The 24,914-nt window shown below is 43.8% G+C and overlaps 1 protein-coding gene across 1 annotated transcript in view; it reads right to left on the reverse strand.

Annotated features, from left to right (window-relative positions):
* The window catches only part of CMTM6 (CKLF like MARVEL transmembrane domain containing 6), a 42,826-nt gene extending 22,170 nt beyond the window's left edge, over positions 1–20,656 (reverse strand). The window contains exon 1 of the mRNA XM_083188656.1: positions 20,342–20,656. Within this exon, the coding sequence (XP_083044782.1) occupies positions 20,342–20,461 (120 nt within the window). The 5' untranslated portion in view covers positions 20,462–20,656. The remainder of the gene's footprint in view (positions 1–20,341) is intronic.
* Positions 20,657–24,914: the final 4,258 nt, after the last annotated feature.

A 24,914-nucleotide genomic window follows, 5' to 3' on the forward strand; every position in this document is an offset into this window, starting at 1 on the left:
GCTAATGCCACATAGCACCCACCATTTATTCCACCAGAATCTGAGCTGCAAAATCCAAAAATCACTCCTTCCCTTCTGAGTCCTGCCATGCACCCAACTGGTATTTTTTGGTCACATATGAGGCATTGCCGTACTCGGGAGAAATTGGGGCACAGATTTTGGGGTGCTTTGTCTCCTTCATTCCTTGTGAAAATGAAAAATTTTGAGCCAGAACTGCATTTTTGTATAAAAAATTTAATTTTTCATTTTGACTGCCCAGTTGTATCAAAATTGGTGAAACCCCTGGGGGTTTGAAATGTACACTATACCCCTAGATGAATTCCCTGAGGGGTGTAGTTTGCAAAATGGGGTCACTTGTGGGGGGGTTCCACTGTATTGGTGCTTTGGGGGTCTTGCTAATGCGACATAGCACCCACCAACATTCCACCAAAATCTGAGCTGCAAAATCCAAAAATCACTCCTTCCCTTCTGAGTCCTGCCATGCACCCAAATGGTATTTTTTGGTCACATATGAGGCATTGCCGTACTCGGGAGAAATTGGGGCACAGATTTTGGGGTGCTTTGTCTCCTTCATTCCTTGTGAAAATGAAAAATTTTGAGCCAGAACTGCATTTTTGTGAAAAAAATTTAATTTTTCATTTTCACTGCCCAGTTGTATCAAAATTGGTGAAACCCCTGGGGGTTTGAAATGTACACTATACCCCTAGATGAATTCCCTGAGGGGTGTAGTTTGCAAAATGGGGTCACTTGTGGGGGGGGTTCCTAACTTTTAGCATCTTATGGTGCCTAGAAACCTACATGGTGCCTAAAAAATAATCTCATAAAAAGGAGGCTCCAAAATCAAGTAGGTGCTCCTTCTATTATGAAGCCTGTGGTTTGGTCAACGTGCACACTAGGGCCACATATAGGATATTTATGAAAACAAAAGAATTGGGGGAATCAATTTTTAGTCACATTTCTCTAGTAAAATCTACTGTGTTCCTTAGAAAAATGTATTAAAATTGCAAAAAAAATGAAATTTCACCTACACTTTGTTTTAATTCCTGTGAAACACCTAAAGGGTTAACAAACTTCCAAAATGCTGTTTTGAATACTGTGAGGGGTGCAGTTTTTGAAATGGCATCATTTATGGGGGTGTCTCACATACAAGTCCCTCAAAGTCACATCAGAACTGAACTGGTCCCTAAAAAAATCAGTGTTTGAAATTTTCTTGAAAATTTGAGAATTTGCTATTCATATTTTAAGCCTCCTAGTGTCCAAAAAAATTAAAAGGAGGTTGAAATAATGATGGAAACATAAAGTAGACATATGGTCTATGTTAGTTATTCACTATTTTGAGTGGTATGATTATTTGTCTCACAAGCAGAAAATGTAACATTTTGAAAATCGCTAAATTTTCCATTTTTTTACGACATTTTGGTATTTTTCACAAAAAAACACAGACTGTATCGACCAAAGTTTACCACTAACTTGAAGTACAATGTGTCACGAGAAAACAATCTCAAAATCACTGGGATAAGTAAAAGCAAAAAAAAGTTATACCCACTTAAGTGATACATGTCAGATTTGAAAAAAAGGGCTCTGTCAGGAAGGCAAAAACTGGCTGCGTCAGGAAGGGGTTAAAACAGCTTCAATGGCCTTTAATAAAATCTGCTTCACCGAGTAGAAATTTCTGAACGATCATACCATTAATAAGACACTGATCCTTCTGATCCCTATTTCTTTATTTTGTACCCCTCACCGCCAGCACTATATATCTAGAAGTGTTAAGCTTTGTAAAAAGGGAAATGGACAATACTCTACATAACAAAATAGTGGACAAGAATACAAAACTACTAAATCACACTGACACCATTGTAATTATTAGATTATCCTTAAGGAGCCCATAGACGCTCCGTTTTTGCCGGCTCCGTTCTGTACTATGCGATGCGCGCTCCCGCGCATCACATAGTACGGTACAAAAAGTATGTGCTGCACATACTTTTTGTACTAGGTACACATCGTATCGGATCGCAGTGCATGCACAATGCATGCACAAGGGATGCGATCCGATGTGTACTTTAAAAGTACAGAACGGACCGCAAAAACGGGGGTCATAAGAAGCACGGAGAAGCCTGTAGGAGGTATGGAGTAGATCAGTGCTAGCCAACCCTAGCCCTCGAGAGCTACCAACAGTGCACATTTTCCAGACAACCTAGCTGCTGCACAGCTGCAATCATTAATAACTGACACATTTTAAAAGATACACAGATGGAGCTAATTAGCTCACTTGTGATTCTGTAAGGAGACCTGGAAAACGTTAACTGTTGGTAGCTCTTGAGGACTGGCTACGCCAGCTCTAGACAATCCGGTCTTGGAGGTCTACAGACAATTACTTCATGCTTGGTTTGTGCTCTGACATGCACTCTCAAGTGTGGGACCTTATATAGACAGGTGTGTGCATTGCCAAATCATGTCCAATCAACTGAACTTACCACAGGTGGACTCCAATTAAGGATGATCATTAGAAACTGGATGCACCTGAGCTCAATTTTGAGCTTCATGTCAAAGGCTGTGAACACACAGCCAAAATATCAAAGGAGTGGCTTCAGGACAACTTTGTGAATGTCCTTGAGTGGCCCAGCCAGAGGCCATACTTGAATCCGATTAAACATCTCTAGAGAGATCTGAAAATGGCTGCACCGAGGAGAGGTGAAACTGCCCAAAGTAGGTGTGCCAAGCTTGTGGAATAATATTCAAAAAGACTTGAGGCTGTAATTACTGCCAAAGGTACATCAACAACGTATTGAGCAAAGGCTGTGAATACTTACGTACATGCTATTGCTTATTTTTTTAAAATTTTTAATAAATTAGCAAAAACCTCCCAAAAACATTTTCACGTTGTCATTATGGGGTATTGTGTGTAGAATTTGAAGGGGAAAAAAAAATAATTGATTCCATTTTGGAATAAGACAGTAACATTAAAAAAAAATGTGGAAAAAGTGAAGCGCTGTGAATACTTTCTGGATGCACTGTATATCTACATCTATATATACATGCACACTAGGGGTAAGTTAACTAAATGTCTGACCAAATATAGCAGGCTAATTTTCAAGTTTTGTATGGCCTTAGTACATTCAACGACCACATACAAGTAACAATGCCAGAGAAGCTACAATTGCCATTATCTTATACCACTTTTACATCAAAATCCAAGATCCGACCCGGTATTTGGAACACGGTTCCAATACAGGATTTGCCCCATTTACACTGCTGTGCCGACCCGGAATATTCCCAGGCTGCATACATAATTTCCAAGCGCCAGGACTGCAGAACGAAGCACCAGGACCGCTGATCCCCACACTGGGGGCAAGCCCAGCACCAAGGTAAGCTGCTGGGCTGCCCCCAGCCTCCATCCATGAGGTGAATGGATGCTGCACCCAGGCTCTCTAGCTCCGCTGCTGTCTGCACAGTACAGCAGCGGAGGCTGCGTGCACCCCCGCCCAACCTCAATACTAGTCACAGATCCAATATCAGATTATTACATTTAACAGTGTACTGCAGAAAAAAAAAATCTTAGATATAGGTCACTTGTTTTCAGTGAAGCTACACATAATTACATTTGTAGCTGGAATTTGAAACAATCTTAAAACAGCAACGGACAAGGGAGGGGTGCTCCCCAGACAGTACAGTACAGTACAGCTCCCAATCTGTCAGCCAGCTCACAGAACTGTGAAGAAATGTCTGGTTCCTTACCAAATCATCCCTCTATCAGATGCTGGGAGTTCCATGTAAAGTCTTATGGCTGTAGTTCTTTCTATACTATTTTACAGGGAAAACTAGAAAAACACATATGATATCAACATATCAGTGTACTTTTATACATAAACCTCATATAAACATGAACTAATTTTATATATAACTAGTAAGCCTGCCCGAAGAAAATGCTTCAAAAGCTAGTCTGCTATCTTGTGATTGCCTCTGTGTTTGTGCATGTGTGAGAGAGAAAGATGTAGTTTCACTCACTGCCAACCAACAGAAGGCACTGTTTCGGAGACACACCATGAGAGACAGAGAGAAAGAGACAGAGATCCCACAAATTCCCTGAAAAATTGAATAAAGGAGCACTCGCCAGTTAACTTTTTTTATTAAAGTGAAAAACATACCAAATGGCTGTTATACCAGAGAAAGCTCCAACATTTCGATCCTTGACAAAGATCCACAAAGCTGGATCGAAACGTTGGAACTTTCCATGGACTGACAGCTACACTTGGTAGGTTTTTCACTTTAATGAAACATTTAAAAAAAGTTAACCGTCAAGTTCTCCTTTATTCCCTTTTCAGGGAATTTGTGGGATATGTTTGGCACACTGCGGTGTGACCATGGGCCACCCCTCCCGTTACCACAGGTGTGTGCGAGTGCAGATATTATATGTGGGTCATTCCATGGTAACTCGCGTTACAAATTGACTGAAGTATATGCTCATTTGGATGTTAAAGAAAAAGTACAATGAAATATTATCTTTTTCTTTTGTATTATAATTAACATTAAGGCACACTCCAAATGTAGCATAAAATATTTTTAAACCTTCCAGTAGTTTTCAAGAAATTACTGATTTTCTACTGGTAACTCACGTTACATGGTTTGTCCATGGTTTTTACCATACATTTGCAATTATGAAAGCTCTGCTCTCCTATGTATCATATGTTTTTATAACTAGAAATAGGAGATGATGTTCCAAGGCATAGAATATAAAAAATAACCAAAAAATAAAAAACCAAATCTACAGAAAAAAAAAAAATGATGGTAACTCACATTACATTAAGGTAACACGTTACACTTTGCTTATATTCATACAAATATTTATTAAACAAATCAAAATATACATATTTTACAAGTTATAACTACTTTTTCACAGCTGTAATAATTGTTGGTGCTGAAATTTTTCTCAGCACATTTTATTTTTTGTAACAAATTTCATCTTTGACGGATGGCCATTTCCAGTATTCCCCATCTCTTGTCATGACATTAACATGATATTCCCCTTTTCCTATATTTGTAACAATTCCCGGAAATAAATTCCCATTATGAAGTACTTCGACCCAGTCATCTAGCTTTGGCGGTTATTCTGGTTGATTCGCTCAGATGCGCATTTCCATCCTTGCGAGTCAACCAGATCCCACCTTGTGAATGGTGGTACGCCGGCCCACCATTCGCACAATGCGTACATTTGCAGAGCATGCAAATGGATGTATTAAACATCCATTCGCAGCCTGCGGGGAACACCCACATCATTCAATGGTCGCCGACAGATGCGGCCGTAATGAAAACAATAGGATCACCATGGAAACATGAGACGCGGCTGTCAAGCCGTGGGCGCGCGTCCCGAGTCTCCGCAGTGATTATGTGCAAATGTTACATTCGGTGTTAACATTTTTTTTACAACTATAAGAAACATTAAAAAGACTGCTACAACTGCAACATAGTAACTAGATCTCAAAACAGACTGTGTAAATAGATATTCATGCAGAAAAGCGTCTGTCAGACAATATTTTAAAATTCTGCTAAAACAATTCATCCTGGCAACATACGCAATATAAATTGTGAATGGTGATGGCTGTGTGCCATCCAATTGGCCTAAACAATGTATCCAAAGAATCACGCGCATCCCAGTCTCTCGACAGCTGGACAGCGGCACCCTACCCGTCTCCGCTTCATGAAGACGGTCAGGGTTGGGGGAGAGGGGGTTAAGGGTTGGCGAGGAGGACTATCGGCAGAGAACTCATGAAACCTGTAGAATTTTGTAAAGGTGTGAACAGAGGAACAGGTGGCTGCCATGCACAGCTGCTCCGCTGTGGCCCCATGTCTCACCGCCCATGAAGAAGCAACTGACCTTGTAGTATGGGCATTTATGCGAGATGGCACAGGCCTACCTGCCTTACAGGCAGGCAAACGCAATAGTTGATCTCAACCAGCGGGCTATAGTCTGCTTTGAAGCAGGCCACCCAATCTTATGTACATCGTACAAAACCAACAGCAAATCCAATTTGCGAACATCCTTTACTCTACTGATATAGATTTGCAATGCGCGAACCACATCCAACTTCTTTAAACTGTCCCTATTCCTCGTTCCCTCAGGCGGGGAAAAAACTGGGAGCACAATGTCCTGATTCAAATGAAATGAGAAAACCACTCCGTAAAAAAATCCAAAGAAAAAACGCAGCTGCAAAGCATAGCACCCACTCCAGTGGGCACCTAAAACTAACTGAAGCATTATGGGATGCAGTAGGGAGGAGCCTGCTCCCAAAGAATTAGAAGCATAGGTGCCTGGTTCCTGGCGGACCCTCCTACATCCCATCGTGAGCTGTGTCACCGGACTGGACGAAAGAGAAACATCATTATGGACAAATCAGAACAACATATCAATCATATCGCACCCGGCTTGAGAATTTTTCTGTACTACTAAGACACAGCTCAGAAGAGGATAAAGATGGGTAATACTGATGTAGATAATCCAAGTCTCCAAAAAGTCATAACAAGGACTGTAAAACTTCAGCTACTCATGCCATTTAAAAGTTATAGTTACTTTTTATTTGATTACTGGTCTTAAGGTCCGGCCGACGTATGGGTGAAAGTTTATGCAATTATTGTTCCACCTACCTTTCCCAACCACAGCAGGAAAAACACTGCTGCAGCAGCCAGAGCAGGTCTACAACTATCCACCTTCCCTAACACAGCAGAGCAGAGGCTGCTGCAGCAGACACAGCAAGTGTCCAACTATCCACCTACCCTTCCCAACCACAGCAGGGAAAAAGCTGCTGCAGCAGCCAGAGCAGTTCTCCAACTATCCACCTTCCCTAACACAGCAGAGCAGAAGCTGCTGCAGTAGACACAGCAAGTGTCCAACTATCCACCTACCCTTACCAACCACAGCAGGGAAAAAGCTGCTGCAGCAGCCAGAGCAAGTCTCCAACTACCCACCTTCCCTACCACAGCAAGCAGAGCTTTACAGATCCAGAGAACCTTCAATGAATAAGGAAACAATAAAGAGAAAAATAACTGACTGATATTTCACAACGATATCTACAGTGTTTGATTCACAGACCACTCTTCCGATGAGTCGCTTATTCATTTCAGTTAGTCAAAAGTTTTGTAAAGTGAAAATGTTTTTAATTTAATGGACCTTTATAGGTCTTTAACCCCTTCCTGACAGAGCTAGTTTTGGCGTTCCTGACAGAGCCATTTTTTTCAAATCTGACATGTCTCACTTAAGTGGGGATAACTTTTTTTTGCTTTTACTTATCCCAGTGATTTTGAGATTGTTTTTTCGTGACACATTGTACTTCAAATTAGTGGTAAATTTGGGTCGATACAGTCTGTGTTTTTTTGTGAAAAATACCAAAATGTCGTGAAAAAATGGAAAATTTAGCGATTTGCAAAATGTTAAATTTTCTGCTTGTGAGACAAATAATCATACCACTCAAAATAGTTAATAACTAACATAGACCATATGTCTACTTTATATTTCCATCATTATTTCAACTTCCTTTTCATTTTTTTGGACACTAGGAGGCTTACAATATGAATAGCAAATTCTCAAATTTTCAAGAAAATTTCAAACACTGATTTTTTTAGGGACCAGTTCAGTTCTGATGTGACTTTGAGGGACTTGTATGTGAGACACCCCCATAAATGATGCCATTTCAAAAACTGCACCCCTCACAGTATTCAAAACAGCATTTTGGAAGTTTGTTAACCCTTTAGGTGTTTCACAGGAATTAAAACAAAGTGTAGGTGAAATTTCAAAATTTCTTTTTTTTTGCAGATTTGCAATTTTAATACATTTTTCTAAGGAACACAGTACATTTTACTAGAGAAATGTGACTAAAAATTGATTCCCCCAATTCTTTTGTTTTCATAAATATCCTATATGTGGCCCTAGTGTGCACGTTGACCAAACCACAGGCTTCATAATAGAAGGAGCACCTACTTGATTTTGGAGACTCCTTTTTCTGAGATTATTTTTTAGGCACCATGTAGGTTTCTAGGCACCATAAGATGCTAAAATTTAGGAACCCCCCCACAAGTGACCCCATTTTGCAAACTACACCCCTCAGGGAATTCATCTAGGGGTATAGTGTACATTTCAAACCCCCAGGGGTTTCACCAATTGTGGTACAACTGGGCATTGAAAATGAAAAATTAAATTTTTTACACAAAAATGCAGTTCTGGCTCAAAATTTTTAATTTTCACAAGGAATGAAGGAGAAAAAGCACCCCAAAATCTGTGCCCCAATTTCTCCCGAGTACGGCAATGCCTCACATGTGACCAAAAAATACCAGTTGGGTGCATGGCAGGACTCCGAAGGGAAGGAGTGATTTTTGGATTTTGCAGCTCAGATTCTGGTGGAATTTTGGTGGGTGCTATGTCGCATTAGCAAGACCCCCCAAGCACCAATACAGTGGAACCCCCCCACAAGTCACCCCATTTTGCAAACTACACCCCTCAGGGAATTCATCTAGGGGTATAGTGTACATTTCAAACCCCCAGGGGTTTCACCAATTTTGATACAAGTGGGCAGTGAAAATGAAAAATTACATTTTTTTACACAAAAATGCAGTTCAGGCTCAAAATTTTTAATTTTCAGAAGGTATGAAGGAGAAAAAGCACCCCAAAATCTGTGCCCCAATTTCTCCCGAGTACGGCAATGCCTCACATGTGACCAAAAAATACCAGTTGGGTGCATGGCAGGACTCAGAAGGGAAGGAGTGATTTTTGGATTTTGCGGCTCAGATTTTGGTGGAATGAATGGTGGGTGCTATGTTGCATCAATACAGTGGAACCCCCCCACAAGTCACCCCATTTTGCAAAGTACACCCCTCAGGGAATTCATCTAGGGGTATAGTGTACATTTCAAACCCCCAGGGGTTTCACCAATTTTGATACAAGTGGGCAGTGAACATGAAAAATTACATTTTTTTACACAAAAATGCAGTTCTGCCTCAAAATTTTTAATTTTCAGAAGGTATGAAGGAGAAAAAGCACCCCAAAATCTGTGCCCCAATTTCTCCCGAGTACGGCAATGCCTGACATGTGACCATAAAATACCAGTTGGGTGCATGGCAGGACTCAGAACGGAAGGAGTGATTTTGTGGATTTTGCAGCTCAGATTCTGGTGGAATTTTGGTGGGTGCTATGTCGCATTAGCAAGACCCCCCAAGCACCAATACAGTGGAACCCCCCCTCAAGTCACCCCATTTTGCAAACTACACCCCTCAGGGAATTCATCTAGGGGTATAGTGTACATTTCAAACCCCCAGGGGTTTCACCAATTTTGATACAAGTGGGCAGTGAACATGAAAAATTACATTTTTTTACACAAAAATGCAGTTCTGGCTCAAAATTTTTCATTTTCAGAAGGTATGAAGGAGAAAAAGCACCCCAAAATCTGTGCCCCAATTTCTCCCGAGTACGGCAATGCCTGACATGTGACCAAAAAATACCAGTTGGGTGCATGGCAGGACTCAGAAGGGAAGGAGTGATTTTTGGATTTTGCAGCTCAGATTCTGGTGGAATTTTGGTGGGTGCTATGTGGCATTAACAAGACCCCCCAAGCACCAATACAGTGGAACCCCCCCACAAGTCACCCCATTTTGCAAACTACACCCCTCAGGGAATTCATCTAGGGGTATAGTGTACATTTCAAACCCCCAGGGGTTTCACCAATTTTGATACAAGTGGGCAGTGAACATGAAAAATTACATTTTTTTACACAAAAATGCAGTTCTGGCTCAAAATTTTTCATTTTCAGAAGGTATGAAGGAGAAAAAGCACCCCAAAATCTGTGCCCCAATTTCTCCCGAGTACGGCAATGCCTGACATGTGACCAAAAAATACCAGTTGGGTGCATGGCAGGACTCAGAAGGGAAGGAGTGATTTTTGGATTTTGCAGCTCAGATTCTGGTGGAATTTTGGTGGGTGCTATGTGGCATTAGCAAGACCCCCCAAGCACCAATACAGTGGAACCCCCCCTCAAGTCACCCCATTTTGCAAACTACACCCCTCAGGGAATTCATCTAGGGGTATAGTGTACATTTCAAACCCCCAGGGGTTTCACCAATTTTGATACAAGTGGGCAGTGAACATGAAAAATTACATTTTTTTACACAAAAATGCAGTTCTGGCTCAAAATTTTTCATTTTCAGAAGGTATGAAGGAGAAAAAGCACCCCAAAATCTGTGCCCCAATTTCTCCCGAGTACGGCAATGCCTGACATGTGACCAAAAAATACCAGTTGGGTGCATGGCAGGACTCAGAAGGGAAGGAGTGATTTTTGGATTTTGCAGCTCAGATTCTGGTGGAATTTTGGTGGGTGCTATGTGGCATTAGCAAGACCCCCCAAGCACCAATACAGTGGAACCCCCCCACAAGTCACCCCATTTTGCAAACTACACCCCTCAGGGAATTCATCTAGGGGTATAGTGTACATTTCAAACCCCCAGGGGTTTCACCAATTTTGATACAAGTGGGCAGTGAACATGAAAAATTACATTTTTTTACACAAAAATGCAGTTCTGGCTCAAAATTTTTAATTTTCAGAAGGTATGAAGGAGAAAAAGCACCCCAAAATCTGTGCCCCAATTTCTCCCGAGTACGGCAATGCCTGACATGTGACCAAAAAATACCAGTTGGGTGCATGGCAGGACTCAGAACGGAAGGAGTGATTTTTTGGATTTTGCAGCTCAGATTCTGGTGGAATGAATGGTGGGTGCTATGTTGCACCAATACAGTGGAACCCCCCCACAAGTCACCCCATTTTGCGAAGTACACCCCTCAGGGAATTCATCTAGGGGTAGAGTGTACATTTCAAACCCCCAGGGGTTTCACCAATTTTGATACAAGTGGGCAGTGAAAATGAAAAATTACATTTTTTTACACAAAAATGCAGTTCTGGCTCAAAATTTTTCATTTTCAGAAGGAATGAAGGAGACAAAGCACCCCAAAATCTGTGCCCCAATTTCTCCCGAGTACGGCAATGCCTCATGTGTGACCAAAAAGTGGCAGGACTCAGAAGGGAAGGAGTGATATTTGGATTTTGCAGCACAAATTCTGGTGGAATAATGGTGGGTGCTATGTCGCATTAGCAAGACCCCCAAAGCACCAATACAGTGGAACCCCCCCACAAGTGACCCCATTTTGCAAACTACACCCCTCAGGGAATTCATCTAGGGGTATAGTGTACATTTCAAACCCCCAGGGGTTTCACCAATTTTGATACAAGTGGGCAGTGAACATGAAAAATTACATTTTTTTACACAAAAATGCAGTTCTGGCTCAAAATTTTTCAATTTCACAAGGAATGAAGGAGAAAAAGCACCCCAAAATCTGTGCCCCAATTTCTCCCAAGTATGGCAATGCCTCACATGTGACCAAAAAATACCAGTTGGGTGCATGGCAGGACTCAGAAGGGAAGGAGTGATTTTTGGATTTTGCGGCTCAGATTCTGGTGGAATGAATGGTGGGTGCTATGTGGCATTAGCAAGACCCCCGAAGCACGGTGAAATTATGAACCTAATATTCCATAGATGTGTGGTATAATTTAAAACACTCCTTTATACATAGGCCGGGTTTGTCGGGGCAAGTGTCACACTGGAAAATAGTTTGCTTTCTTATTCCCTTTTTATAGCAAACTTTGCACCTTTTTTGTGTCCTGCCCTTTTTTCCAGTGGAGGGGATTTCATCAGGAAAATGCTGCCCTGGTACAATACGGGGGCCAGTACTAGAAGTACTGGGGCCCTCTGCCTGCTGGTTCCCAAATATTAGGCCCTTTATGACTTCCTCTTGAAAGTGCATAAATGTCCCCCTCTGGCCGGTAGAACGGAATAGCACGTAAGCGTTATACAGTGCCATCTGGATGATATACACGGCCACCTTCTTGTACCAGATTTTTGTTTTCCGCAGGGCACTGTACGGCTTCAGTACCTGATCTGAAAGATCCACTCCGCCCATGTACCTATTGTAATCCAGGATACAATTAGGTTTGGAGGTGTGGGTACTAGCACCTCGTACAGGGACGGAGGTGGTACTGTCTCCGTGAATTGTTGTCAGTATAAGGACATCCCTCTTGTCCTTATATTTGACCAACAACATATTTTCGTTGCATATTCCCCTGCTTTCACCCCTTCTCATTACTTGGGCAATGTGCGTTTTTGGGAGGCCTCTTTGGTTCTTGCGCACAGTACCGCAAGCTGCTGTACCTCTTGAACCAAGGGCCTTAAACAGGGGGATGCTAGTGTAATAGTTATCCACATAGAGGTGATAACCTTTATCCAGGAAGGGGTGCACTAAATCCCAGACAATTTTCCCACTAACACCTACGAGGGAGGGGGGGCATTCTGGCGGTTCAATTCTTGAATCCTTCCCTTCATATACCCTAAACCTGTGAGTGTACCCTGAGGTGCTTTCACACAGCTTATACATTTTTATGCCATACCTTGCCCTCTTATTGGGAAGGTACTGGCGGAATTTAACCCTTCCTTTAAAATGTATAAGGGACTCGTCGATACAAATAAATTTTTCAGGGATGTACACCTCTTCAAATTTGGCACTGAAATGATCAATGACCGGCCTGACTTTGAATAGCCGGTCAAAGGTGGGATCATCTCTGGGTGGGCACTGTGCATTATCGGTGTAATGTATGAATTTAAGAATTGTCTCAAATCGAGTCCGGGGCATGGCCATACGGTAAAATGGAGTACTGTACAGAACATCTGTACTCCAATATTGCCTAATTTCTGGCTTTTTTACTATGCCCATATGAAACACCAGACCCCAAAACGTCATCATCTCTACTGCATCTACAGGGGTCCACCTAGCAAATGATGACGTGGGGTTTTGAGCAATAAACTGCTGGGCATATAAATTAGTTTGGTCCACCATTAAATTTATAAAATCATCAGAGAAAAATAATTTGAAAAAGTCAATTTCTCTGAGACCTGTGGAATCAAATTGGATTCCTGGCATGCCCAAAAACTCAGGAACCTGGGGCTCAAAATTGTCTGGTGGTGGGGTCCATACTAGATCAATTATTGGGGGGGGAATCTCAGCTGATCTACGGGGGCGTCTTTGAGGGGGTCCCTCATCAGCAGAGGAGGAAGAGGAGCTTAAGGCAAATCCTTCAAATTCCCCGCTTGCATCACTGCCTGTGTCAGAGTCAGAAGCAAGCATGGCATATGCCTCCTCCACTGAATACATTCTCCTGGATGATTGGGAGGACATTTGGGAGGACATTTGGGAGGACATTTGGGATGCCATTTGTATTTTTGTGTTACCGGTAGTGAAATGTTTCAACACGTGTATAGTGTAGGGGGGGGCACAAACTTTATTTCAATCCGGGGGGTATGTAGTGTGTAGTGTGTATGTAGTGCAGAAAAAAAAAAAAAATGCTTTATACCAATAAAAAAAAAAAAAATGAAGGGGTAAAAAAAAAAAAAAAATGAAGGGGTTAAAAAAAAAAAAAGGAAGGGGTTAAAAAAAAAAAAGGTCCTGCGCCAAAAATTGAGCACAGATGTTGGTCAGTAACGTCTGTCACTGAACAGCGCTCAAAGGCAACAGGAATTTGATCAAAAAAAAAAAAAAATAGATCAACCCTGTGCCGAAAAAGATGATCAGTGATGTACGTCACTGATCAGCGCACAGCGGCCACAGGACACCCACAAAATCACAGTGTGTGTAAAAAAAAAAATTAAAAAAATACCCCACAGCACACACACAAAAAAAAAAGGTGATCAGTGATGCGACACTGATTACCAGTGAGGTGCAGCAGGTGCACAACCTTTGGTGCAACTGACAGGTATATATAAAAAAAAAAAAACCTCTGTACCCCCAAAAAAGTTGCTGATCACCTCAGATATAGTGATCAGCACAAAAGGCGGGGACAGCAGACACAAAATTTAGCACTCTCTATCACTATCTCTCTCTATCTCTCTATCTCTCACTATCTAACACTATCTAACACTCTATGACACTGCAGCAGCAGCACTCACAGGTATATCTATATATAAAAAAAAACCTGCGCCCCCAAAAAGTTACTGATCAGTTAATTTATACTGATCAGCACAAAAGGAGGGGGCAGCAGTCAGTTATATAAAAAATATATAGCACAATCTGTCACTATCTCTCTCTATCTCTCTCTCTCTATCTCTCTCTATCTCTCTATAACTATCACACTGCAGCAGCACAAAATATAGCACTCTGTCAGTAGGCCTCTCTCTCTATCTCTCTCTCTCTATCTCTCTCTCTCTATCTATAACTATATCACACTGCAGCAGCACAAAATATAGCACTCTCTGACACTATCTCTCTCTCTATCTCTCTCTATCTCTCTCTATCTCTCTCTCTCTATCTCTCTCTATCTATCTCTCTCTATCTATCTCTCTATCTATCTCTCTATCTATCTCTCTATCTATCTCTCTATCTCTCTATCTATCTAGCTAATACAGTGCAGCAGCACAATTTCACAGGCACAATTATTGAACAGGATCCAGTAATCAATCAGCAGCGATCAAGTAAGTATTGCAGGCAGCAAGGTTCTGGTCAGTATGGCGGCAGGGGGGTACGGTGACCGCACTGCACGCTTTCCAGACCGGAATGGCGTCTGCAGTGCAGTCACCGTTAGTTTAAATCCCCCTCCTTGGCTGTGATTGGTCCGTCGGTCCGACGGACCAATCACGGCCTTTGGGGGCGGGCGGGGTGAGGTGGGGTGACACCAGTGTCACCCTTACACCCCGCGGTGATTGGTGCTGTACTTTACAGCACCAATCACCTCTGATCCCGTGTCACCGGCGAACGTTATTCGCCGGTGACACAGGAAAACGCTGTGAATGGCTGTTCACACTGAACAGCCAATCACAGCGATCGCCGACGGGGGGGCGGCATCGCAGCCCCCCCGGGGCATGCACGGACATGTCTGCTGTCAGGGACAGCAGACATGTTGAAACTGTCACCGCGTCTATAGACGCGGTGACAGTTTAAAGCCATGACGTACATTTACGCCATGTGTCGGGAAGTGCTTCCCGGCCATGACGTAAATGTACGTCAAATGTCGGGAAGGGGTTAAGGGTCCACTTAAGGTATCTTTCCAATGACATATCACAATGCAAAAAACAACAGAAATAGCATGGACCCTTATGGGCTTGTTCGATTTAACCCATCTTCGAACTTAGATCATCCCTTAAGATCAGTGCTGGGCAACACCGGCCCTCCAGATGTTAAGGAACTACACATCCCAGCATGCCTTGCATCAGTTTCAGCATGGCCACATAGCAAAACTAATGCAAAGCATCCTGGGATGTGTAGTTCATCAACATCTGGATGCTCGGTGTTGCCCAGCCCTGCTTAAGATGATAAAGGTAATGTGAAAAGTTTAAAGACGAATAGTTAAAGCATTCGAGAGTTATCGTGGAACATACACACACACACACACACACACACATTGTTCAATTATACAGAGTTCAGAAATCTTTGCTCTGCTGACACAAATGACTTTCAACTTGATTTCCCGCACATGACTGGAAATTCATGCTGTGACTCACATGAGACTTACTCATTACATATAATGCAGCAATAAAATATTAGGTACTTGTTTCCTAGCAAACGTAGTGAAATTGCATAGCATGGTACGTTTTTACCGTGCGATGTGTGTGATGCGATTTCACACCCTAATGCCAGTCAAAATTCCAGATGGAGAGTAATCTGTTCCTAAAACCACCCCCACCCCAAAGCATGGCGAGCGCAGCGGAACACGTCCTCCGACCTTTTCATACCCCCACTACCCACGTCGGTATGGAGTTGATTTTATATAGTGTGGCGAGCGCAGTGAGCCACCGAGCCCGAAGCATGGCGAGCAGACGCGGAATACATGTAAAGTAATCCGCGTCCGCTCACTACGCTTCGGGCTCGCTGCGCTCGCCACACTATATAAAATCAACTCCACGCCGATGTGGATAGTGGGGGTATGAAAAGGTCGAAGGACGCATTCCGCCGCTGCTCGCCACACGGGGTGGCGTGGATACTGGGGGTGACGCAAAACAATGCCAGAGATGCTTACATGCCATAGTAAGCACTCATCACATTTCATGGCATGGGTGCTTGTACAATGAAATATCGCATCACATTTGGTGCCATGCGATCGTATGCGATATTTCATTGTATAAGCACTATACACAGTACGCAATGCGATTTTCCTACGCAGAATAGCCCACTAAGCTAGTTGCTTAGTGGCCGACCTGCTAGGAAACAAGTACCAAATATTATATTATTTTAATCCCAGAGAAATATCATCTGGCTATTTAAGGTATTTTCTATTTCATAATAATGCCGTAGCAGTAACAAATTACTGTACATTCTGTAATAATTCAAAAACAGCAAGAGCTCAACTCCAAAACTAGAACAATAAAGGTCACGCAAATGTCATACTGATTCTGTTAACTGCACGGATATCGCAACACTAATACAGGTTGAGTATCCCGTATCCAAAATGCTCGGGACCAGGAGAATTTTGGATAACGGATTATTCCGTATTTCAGAATATTTTAATATTTCAATTATGTATTTTGAAGTATCTTGCATTTATGCTGTATAAACACATCAACCACATGAAATACACACAAATATATTTTATTACCACATAAAATACACACAAATATATTTTATTTGTTCAAAAAACAAGGTTTCAAAACATGAAACAAAATGTGTGTACTATCTCAGATATTGAATTTGAATGCCAAGCAGTCATTGCCTTGCACATATATAGTGCCAGTTACATATCATGTCCTCAGTAGTGCTGTTACAAATGTCCCCAGTGAGCTTTTAGCCAAAAAAAAAATTTTTTCACACTTTCTGGAATGTATGGTTTTCGGAATAATTCGGATAACGGATATTCGGATACGGGATACTCAACCTGTAATACTCCTTAAAAGAGCACATTACTAGCATCAATTGCTATAAATAATATTTAAAAAATACAACAGCCCCTTAATACATTTCTGTCCATTTTCCTATATGCATTTGTTTCCTAAAGGCTCACACACACTAGGCGATATTGTTTACAATATCGCCTAGTGTGCACATTCAATGTCGTTGCATTCAATGTGCACTCCCACGCTTCGGTAACTACCCCCTCCTTTGCCATGCTGCACCGTCCTCCCCTATCCCCTTCTCAGCCAGCACCAACAAGTGTGTATGCACAGACTAGCTGATAGGCTAGTGTGTAGGGGGCTTAACTCATCCTCCACTCAGGTTCTGAGACTATAGGTGCGTACACACGGGTGCAATTTCAGCACATATCGCTGGGAATATGGTCGCTGAGCGACCATATTGCCAGTGATTTGTGTGTGCTGTCGGCGATGAATCGTCGGGTGCGCGCTCCCGTGTGCAGCCCCTGATGGTCGCTGGTCGCAGGAGCTTGCTTCTGCGATCAGCTATTTCCCTGCCTCTTCCCCCGGCATAGTCTCTGGTCGCTGATGAACAGGAGAGACACTCAGCAATATATTGCTCAGCAATATATCTCCCCCGTGTGTACAGAAATATGTATAAATTGATGATCAGACACAGAAGTGAGAACCTATGGGACCTTACCTGGTATATTTTTGTCTGATCACCAAATGAACCAGACTACCTAGGCCTGTTGTAGAGGGGCAGATGTATTAAGCTTTAACAAGAGATAAATGCAAGGGTGACAAAGAGAGATAAACGTCCAGCCAATCAGCTCCTTACTGACTTTTTTCAAACACAGCCTGTAACATGGCAGTTAGCATGTGATTGGCTGGACGTTTATCTCTCCTTGTCACCCTTGCATTTATCTCTTGTTAAGGCTTTACACATCTGCCCCAGAATTACTTATGCACAGTACATTTTTGTGTGAAAATAAATGGCGTGCTCCCATGATTTTTAAAATGTTGTTCCTTATTGGGAAAGTCAATTACCCTGTGTTTTTTCCTGAAAAATACCAGATCTGGGATGTTCTCCAATCCCTTTATTTTTGTGATCATGGCTGCAAAAAATGGTCCATTATCACAGAATTTTAGCAAAAGAAGAAAAGTCAACTGCCAGAACTCCAGTAAATGTTTATATGATTTTGCCCTGCTCTAATGTCAATTCAAACAGATTAGTGAAAGATACCTAGAGATGTGTATGGAACATTGGGTAGACAGCAAGTAGGTTGACAAGCACTATGTCGACACCACTAGGTCAACTGCATCAAGGTCGACATGAAGGAGGGTTGCAATAGGTTAGGTCGACAAGGTCATTAGGTCAACACAAGCATTAGGTCGACATGGGGTTTTTCACTTTTTTTTGTCCCGAATTTTGACACAGTCGACATGGACACTAAAACGTAGCACCGTGTCCGCTCGCCATGCTTAGGGCACTATTTTATTCTCCCACCATGCCCAAGGGGAAGGTAGGGCATGAAATACTGCCTGTCGACACATGTTGGATCAAAAATAAAAGTGAAAAAACCCATGTCAACCTTTTGACTGTTGACCTGCCTTATGTCAACCTAATGCTTGCGTTGAATGACCCTGTCGACCTTCAGTCATGTTGACCTACTTGCTGTAGACCTAGCGACCGTATCCCCTAGAGATGTTGCTGTGACTGGCTGAAAATACATTGATGCTTAAAGATAAAATAAAATACATGTAAGTATGTGATTGCAGATATGAAAGTGGGGGATGGTGCAGTGAACAATGTATAGATTCAGAAATGTTATGTAGACAGGATAACCAGGTACAGCACAATAAGCTGTTGCTAGGATGAGTGACATCACATGACCAGCTGCTGTCACAAGACATCTCTAGGTTTGTAATAAATCCTTTTTTTTTTTAAAGCAAACACAATTGGATAAGTTATGCCTATTACACATACAGGAACTCACAGATTTCATAAACTACATTAGGAGTTCCCAACCACAATCCTCAACGCACGCTAACATTCCAGGTTTCAAAGGTTTAAAGAATTAGTGCATCATTTATACATCAGCTATCTTGATTTTCCAACTGGATAGCACAAATCCCTGCTTCCCTTCCATATACAGCACAACTCAAACAGTTTGAGTGTGTAAACACGTTGAGATGTGTCGTGCGATGCGATCCCCGAATCGATCGCATCGCACGGCATGCAATTTGATCTGCACTATATAGTCAAGGCAGCCAAGACTTTCTGCCGTGCGATATGGGAGCGTGCATCGGGATCGCAAGGGTTAAAACCCTTGCAATCTGCATGCGATACCGATGCGATTCTAAATATATATATAGTCAGTCGCAGGGTGATTGTACCCTTATGTACACACCATTTGCCATTCCCAGCATAATGTGCTTATTCTGTCTTTTACACAAATATAAATATAACTTGAAATTCAATTGCATCTGTAATTTCGCAAGTCTAGACTACTTAGGAACACCCCAGCAAAGACGACAAGAACTACAAAAGGCTTCTTCCCAATAGCTGTCCACCAACTAAACAGTATCTAGATATATGTGAAATGTATGTGATGTATGTTTATGCCTCTCCTCCCACCCCCTTGTGTTCCCTGCTTGATGCTGCACTGTTAGCACAAAAAATTCCAAGCATACCTGGCCAATAAAGATGATTCTGATGATGTGCTCAGTCAAATGCAAGGGGTCTAGAAGTCAAATGCACTAGAAGGTAGTGAAGTAGCACATAGGCTACTGCCATCTCAGAATATTGGTAGCTGCGGGGCCCAATGCAATGCTACATAATATTGGGGGATGCAGCTGCGTGTGGAGCAGGAGGGATCACGCAGCAGGTATCAGAGAATCCTGCTGCAGTCCCTTCGTTTTACATGCCAGAGGTACCTAACATTTGCCGCTAACCCATCAAAAACAAAAGGTGTTTGAGAGAAAAAGCCACAATTATTAAATGATAAGTAGGGCCCTTACTGGGTTATGTTACATATAATACCACAGAGAGATGTATTATGTATGTCTAGTGTCCGGGTGTAACCAAAACACTGCCATCTGCTGGCAGTGGGTGAAACTACATCTCTTTCACACATATTTATTCCTTTACAGTATCTTATATAGCAGGATTGTGTTGTGCTTTACAAGAGAAACACAGAGGCAATCACAAGGTAGCAGACTAGGTTTGGAAGCTTTTGCTTTTAAGTGGGCTTAGCTAATGTATCATATAAGTGCTAATGTATATTTTTAACCAATGCTAGAATTGTACCCTATGTAGCAAGGGATGGGATGTGCCCGGCAGGCAGCAAGGTACAGCCAGATAACGCTGCCATTGGCACCAAGGCTGCTGAGAGGTACGTGGCATCCCACCACCCAAACTCACCAACTGAGAGATCTTCAGTGCTAGGTGTTTCCGGCACAGTTTGATGCTGCTTAACCAGGACGCCTTCTTAGGATTGGGCTCTGTGGTAGAGACGTACGCGGCTCCGGTCCCGTCAGCCATGGTCCGTCCTGTATGTAATCCTGGAGGCGAACACGCCTGGAACCACTATTACTGCTGCTGGTCACACGCAGGGAGTTTCCTGGTCTGCGCGGCGGCTGCGGCACTTCCTGCTTCTCTGCTGCGTCCCGTAAAATGGACGCCGTAGTCAGAAAAGGAAAGTGAAAGCAGCAGTTCGTCACGGTGTGAGAGTGAGTGGGCGGCTGAGAGTCTATGGGATGGCGGGGGTGTTCCGCCCTACTCTATTCCCCTGGTGGGTGTGACTGAGTGTGTCACATCAGTGACAATCGTTGCTGCACAGGGACAGTGACTAGTTTTACATGTCATATTTATCAAAGATGTTGTTAAGGGTACCCAGGATGTATTTACAGGGAATACAGCAGATAACTGGGGCAAGATACATCACGCATTTTATTTTGGATGCTATACACCTAAGACCAGATGCACTAAAGGCCCCCATACATTAGACCGACTTGTCCTTAGGACAAGTCGGACCCAATTCTCCTGTGAGCCGCCCGGGAGCTCCCCAGGAGGCTCACACACAATTTGGCACTTGATGAGCCAAATTTGACATGTGATAAATCGCTTGCGATTTATCACATGTCGGGGCGCAGCGGGCGGTGAGGGTCAGGGGGCGGCGGTGCTCTTATCAGGGGGAGCAGTGGGGCGGGCAGCGGGTCTCTGAGTGCTAAGCTGGCAGCGCCGGAGAGTGCTGACCTGGCCGGGCGGTGATGATCATAGATATCAGCACAGCAGCACTGCGGGACGGGACGCGCAGTGGCGGGTATTAGATTTTAAAATACCTGTCAAATGACTGGCCGTTCTCTGATTGGCTGGCTGAGAGCTCAGCCAATCAGAGAACGGCTAGTCATTTGACAGGAATTTTAAAATCTAATACCCGCCACTGCGCGTCCCGTCCCGCAGTGCTGCTGTGCTGATATCTATGATCATCACCGCCAGGTCAGCACTCTCCGGCGCCGCCAGCTTAGCACTCAGTGACCCGCTGCCCGCCCCACTGCTCCCCCGGTGTCTGCATGCATATGCCTGTCAGGTGGGCAGGCATATGCATACAGGGAGATCGGACGTGATCGTATGTACTGACCGTCCGACCTCCCTGATCCGGTCCGATGCGCACGGGACCGCGCATCGGATCAGATATCACACACCTGCGATTTTGGGCCGATTTCACCCGATTATTGGCACAAAGTGCCGAAATCGGATAAAATCGCCCCAAAATCGCATAGTGTATGGGGGCCTTAAGCATCAAAAGTGATAAAATGGAGAGTGATAAACAACCAACCAATCAGCTCCTACCTGACATTTTTCAAACACAGTCTGTGACATGGCAGGTAGGAGCTGATTGGCTGGCTGTTTATTAGGGATGGCCATCGACTATCGATGTTCCCAAAACATCGATGGACGGGACCTAGTGCTCTGTGTTTTGGGCATCGATAGGCGAGGGTCGAATAGTTTGATGCCATCGATGGATGGCATCCGATGTTGATATATATATATATATTTTACCCTGCTGGCCAGCTGTGGGGCTACTCTGAGTTCTAGACTGGAGTGTGACTCACTTTCTGAATTATACGCCTTTCACACCAGAAATGCAGGGACAAACCCGGGAATTCAGTTCCCGGGACAAGCAGGGACATTCCCGGGTTTGGACCCATTCACACCAGAAATGTCCCTGCATTTTCTGGTGTGTGAAGGGGGCGGGAAGGAGGCCGGCAGGAGGTGGTGAGGAGGCAGGCAGTCAGCGGGATGACGTCGGGCAGTTGGCGGGATGGCGGCAGAGGTGGACAGGAGGTGGGGAGAATACTCACCCCGGTTGCTGGTCCTCCGCACAGGCCACGGATCCACACAGGCGGCGGCACAAATGACGGGACAGACGGCGGATGAAGATGACGCAGCTCTCCGGCGTCCTCACTGCCACCGGAGAGCTGCGTCATCATCATCCACCTGCTGTCCCGTCAATTCCGGTCGGACAGGACACGGAGGACACGGCAATCCGTGTAAGTATACCCTACACCTTTCACACCAGCCAGGTCCCCGGGTTGAACCCGGGAACAACCCTGCTACCTAGCCGGGTTGGATTGCCGGCAAATTAGCCCGGTAATTTGTCCCGGGTACCTTTCACACCAGAGGTAGTACCGGGTTGTTACCGGACTCAACCCAGGAATTTAGGCTGGTGTGAATGGGGTATTAGAATTATGTCATCATGCGGCGCAGCAGCACTGGTCTGGGAGTCGGGACTGTCTCTAGTGGACGGACTCAGGAGCAGGGCACAAAGCCGCCGGGAGGTGCGCGCATGCGCGATAGAACTAACTAACCTGACGCGGATAATAATGTTTTTTTTCTGCGCGGCGCACGCATGCGCAGAAGACATTATTATCCAGTGCATCTTGTATAGTTCTATCGCGCAGGCGCGCAGCTCGCGGCGGCCGCCGCCCCGTTCTTCCTCTGCGCATGCGCAAGTACATGATGGTGGGAACCATCGATAGCTGCCGATAGAATGGTTTATAGCCATCGATGGTTCCTGCATAAACTGCCATCGATGGGAACCATCGATGTAAGATGCGTCGATGGCCATCCCTACTGTTTATCACTCTCCATTTTATCACTTTTGAAGCTTAGTGCATCTGGCCCTCAGCGTTTATGGGTACAGTACGTACCAGAATCATGGTGTGCATTCCAGCGTCCCAAACAAATCAGAGGCTGATGCATACTTGCCTACCCGACCCTCTCCATGAGGGAGAAAATGCTGTTCCTGGACTTCCCTGGTAATATAGGATTGCCATCACCTGTGGTGAAATGCCTTTCTTATCAATTACATAGCTCACCACAGGTGATGGCTATCATACATTAACGGGGAAGTCCAGGAACAGAGCATTTTTTCCCTCATGGAGAGGGTCAGGTAGGCAAGTCTGGGCTGATGAGAGCTATCCTTTGCGATCAGGGCTGTTCGCTTCATTTCCAGCAGGGTGGCCAATTCATCAGCAACATCCCGGGATTTGGCCCCAAAATTGCCAGTATTATAATCTCGGGATTGGAGTTCTCAATCCCAAAATTTCAGAATTAGACTGCGCATGCCCAGCTGTTCCCAATCCAGGTGTGCTGCTCTGCACAGGGTGACTTGGTCAGATGTCCAGTTGAACCACCAGCCACACTACCTGGCCAGTGCTAGGGCGGCTGGTTTTGGGGTGTGTGCGTTTTTTTTATTAGGGAAGCAAATCCCAGGATTTAAAAAATGCCCCGGGAATGACATCCCTTATTTCAGGTTTCAGCCCCAGGAATACCACCGTGCACATACAGAAAGCCACGGAAGTTGTCCAAAAGGATCCCAATGGAGCACAATGTGGAAAGATGCCATAGACTTCTATAGGGCAAGGCTGAAAAAAACTGGTGTTACTCTCCACAACAAATCCCAGCATTGCAGTGCTCAGTATATATGGAAAATATGTCCAAAACCTAAACACATCCCACCCCATGACAATGTAGGACCGGTCTGTAGATAGTGAAGGTGCAGGGGAGAGAGATGGATGGATGGATGGATGGAGGGAGAGAAAGGGGGCATCGGGGTGATAGGTCAACATTGATACCAAAAAAGTAAAAATTTCACGTCAACCTTTTGCTTGTTTCGACCTAGACCAGTGGTAGCCAACCGTAGCCCTCGAGAGCTACCAACAGTTCACATTTACACAGATACACAGATGGAGCTAATTAGCTCACTTGTGATTCTGTGAGGAGACCTGTAAAACATGCACTGTTGGTAGCTCTCGAGGACTAGGGTTGGCTACCCCAGACCTAGACAGTCTATGCTTTGATCCAAACTTAAGAGAGATCAGGCAGGAGAAGTGTATGTATGATAGAGGGAAGGAGGGAATAAGTGAGAGATGAAAGGAGGGCTAGCGTGTGGAATGTAATAGCATCTTTGCTTGGGTGTTGGGAAATTTGTACAAATTGCTGTGATTGGCTGTTTAAAAATCAGCTTTTATTGGCTGGCTAAAGATGATGTCATTTTAAATAGGCCTTTTTTTGGCTATTACAACATTTAATAAAATATTAATAAGGACAAGACATTTATGTTTTTATGTACATATTTTATTCATATGTACATTAAAAGTGATTTTCACTATATATACATATATATTGTACATAGATAAACAATTTGTATATCACATGATTACATCCCCCAATGAGCTTGTTTTTTGGCATCATGTGTGAAAAACACGGGTCTGTGCTGTTCACACTGCCGTACACCCGTGTATTACACAGGAAAAACCCTGCAAAAAAACTGTGTTTAATTCCCGGGAATTTCACAAAGACCCTTTCACCCAGAGACGCGATACAGGAATTTTCCGCTTGCCCCGGAAAATACACGGGTTTTTGCGGCAGTGAGAACGGGGTATTAGAAAGAATTTGCCAGAAGGAGTGAACCAAAATACCCCCCCAT

Source organism: Crinia signifera, chromosome 5 (genome assembly GCF_055691185.1).
Source record: "Crinia signifera chromosome 5, ASM5569118v1, whole genome shotgun sequence".
NCBI classification, from domain to species: Eukaryota; Metazoa; Chordata; class Amphibia; order Anura; family Myobatrachidae; genus Crinia; species Crinia signifera.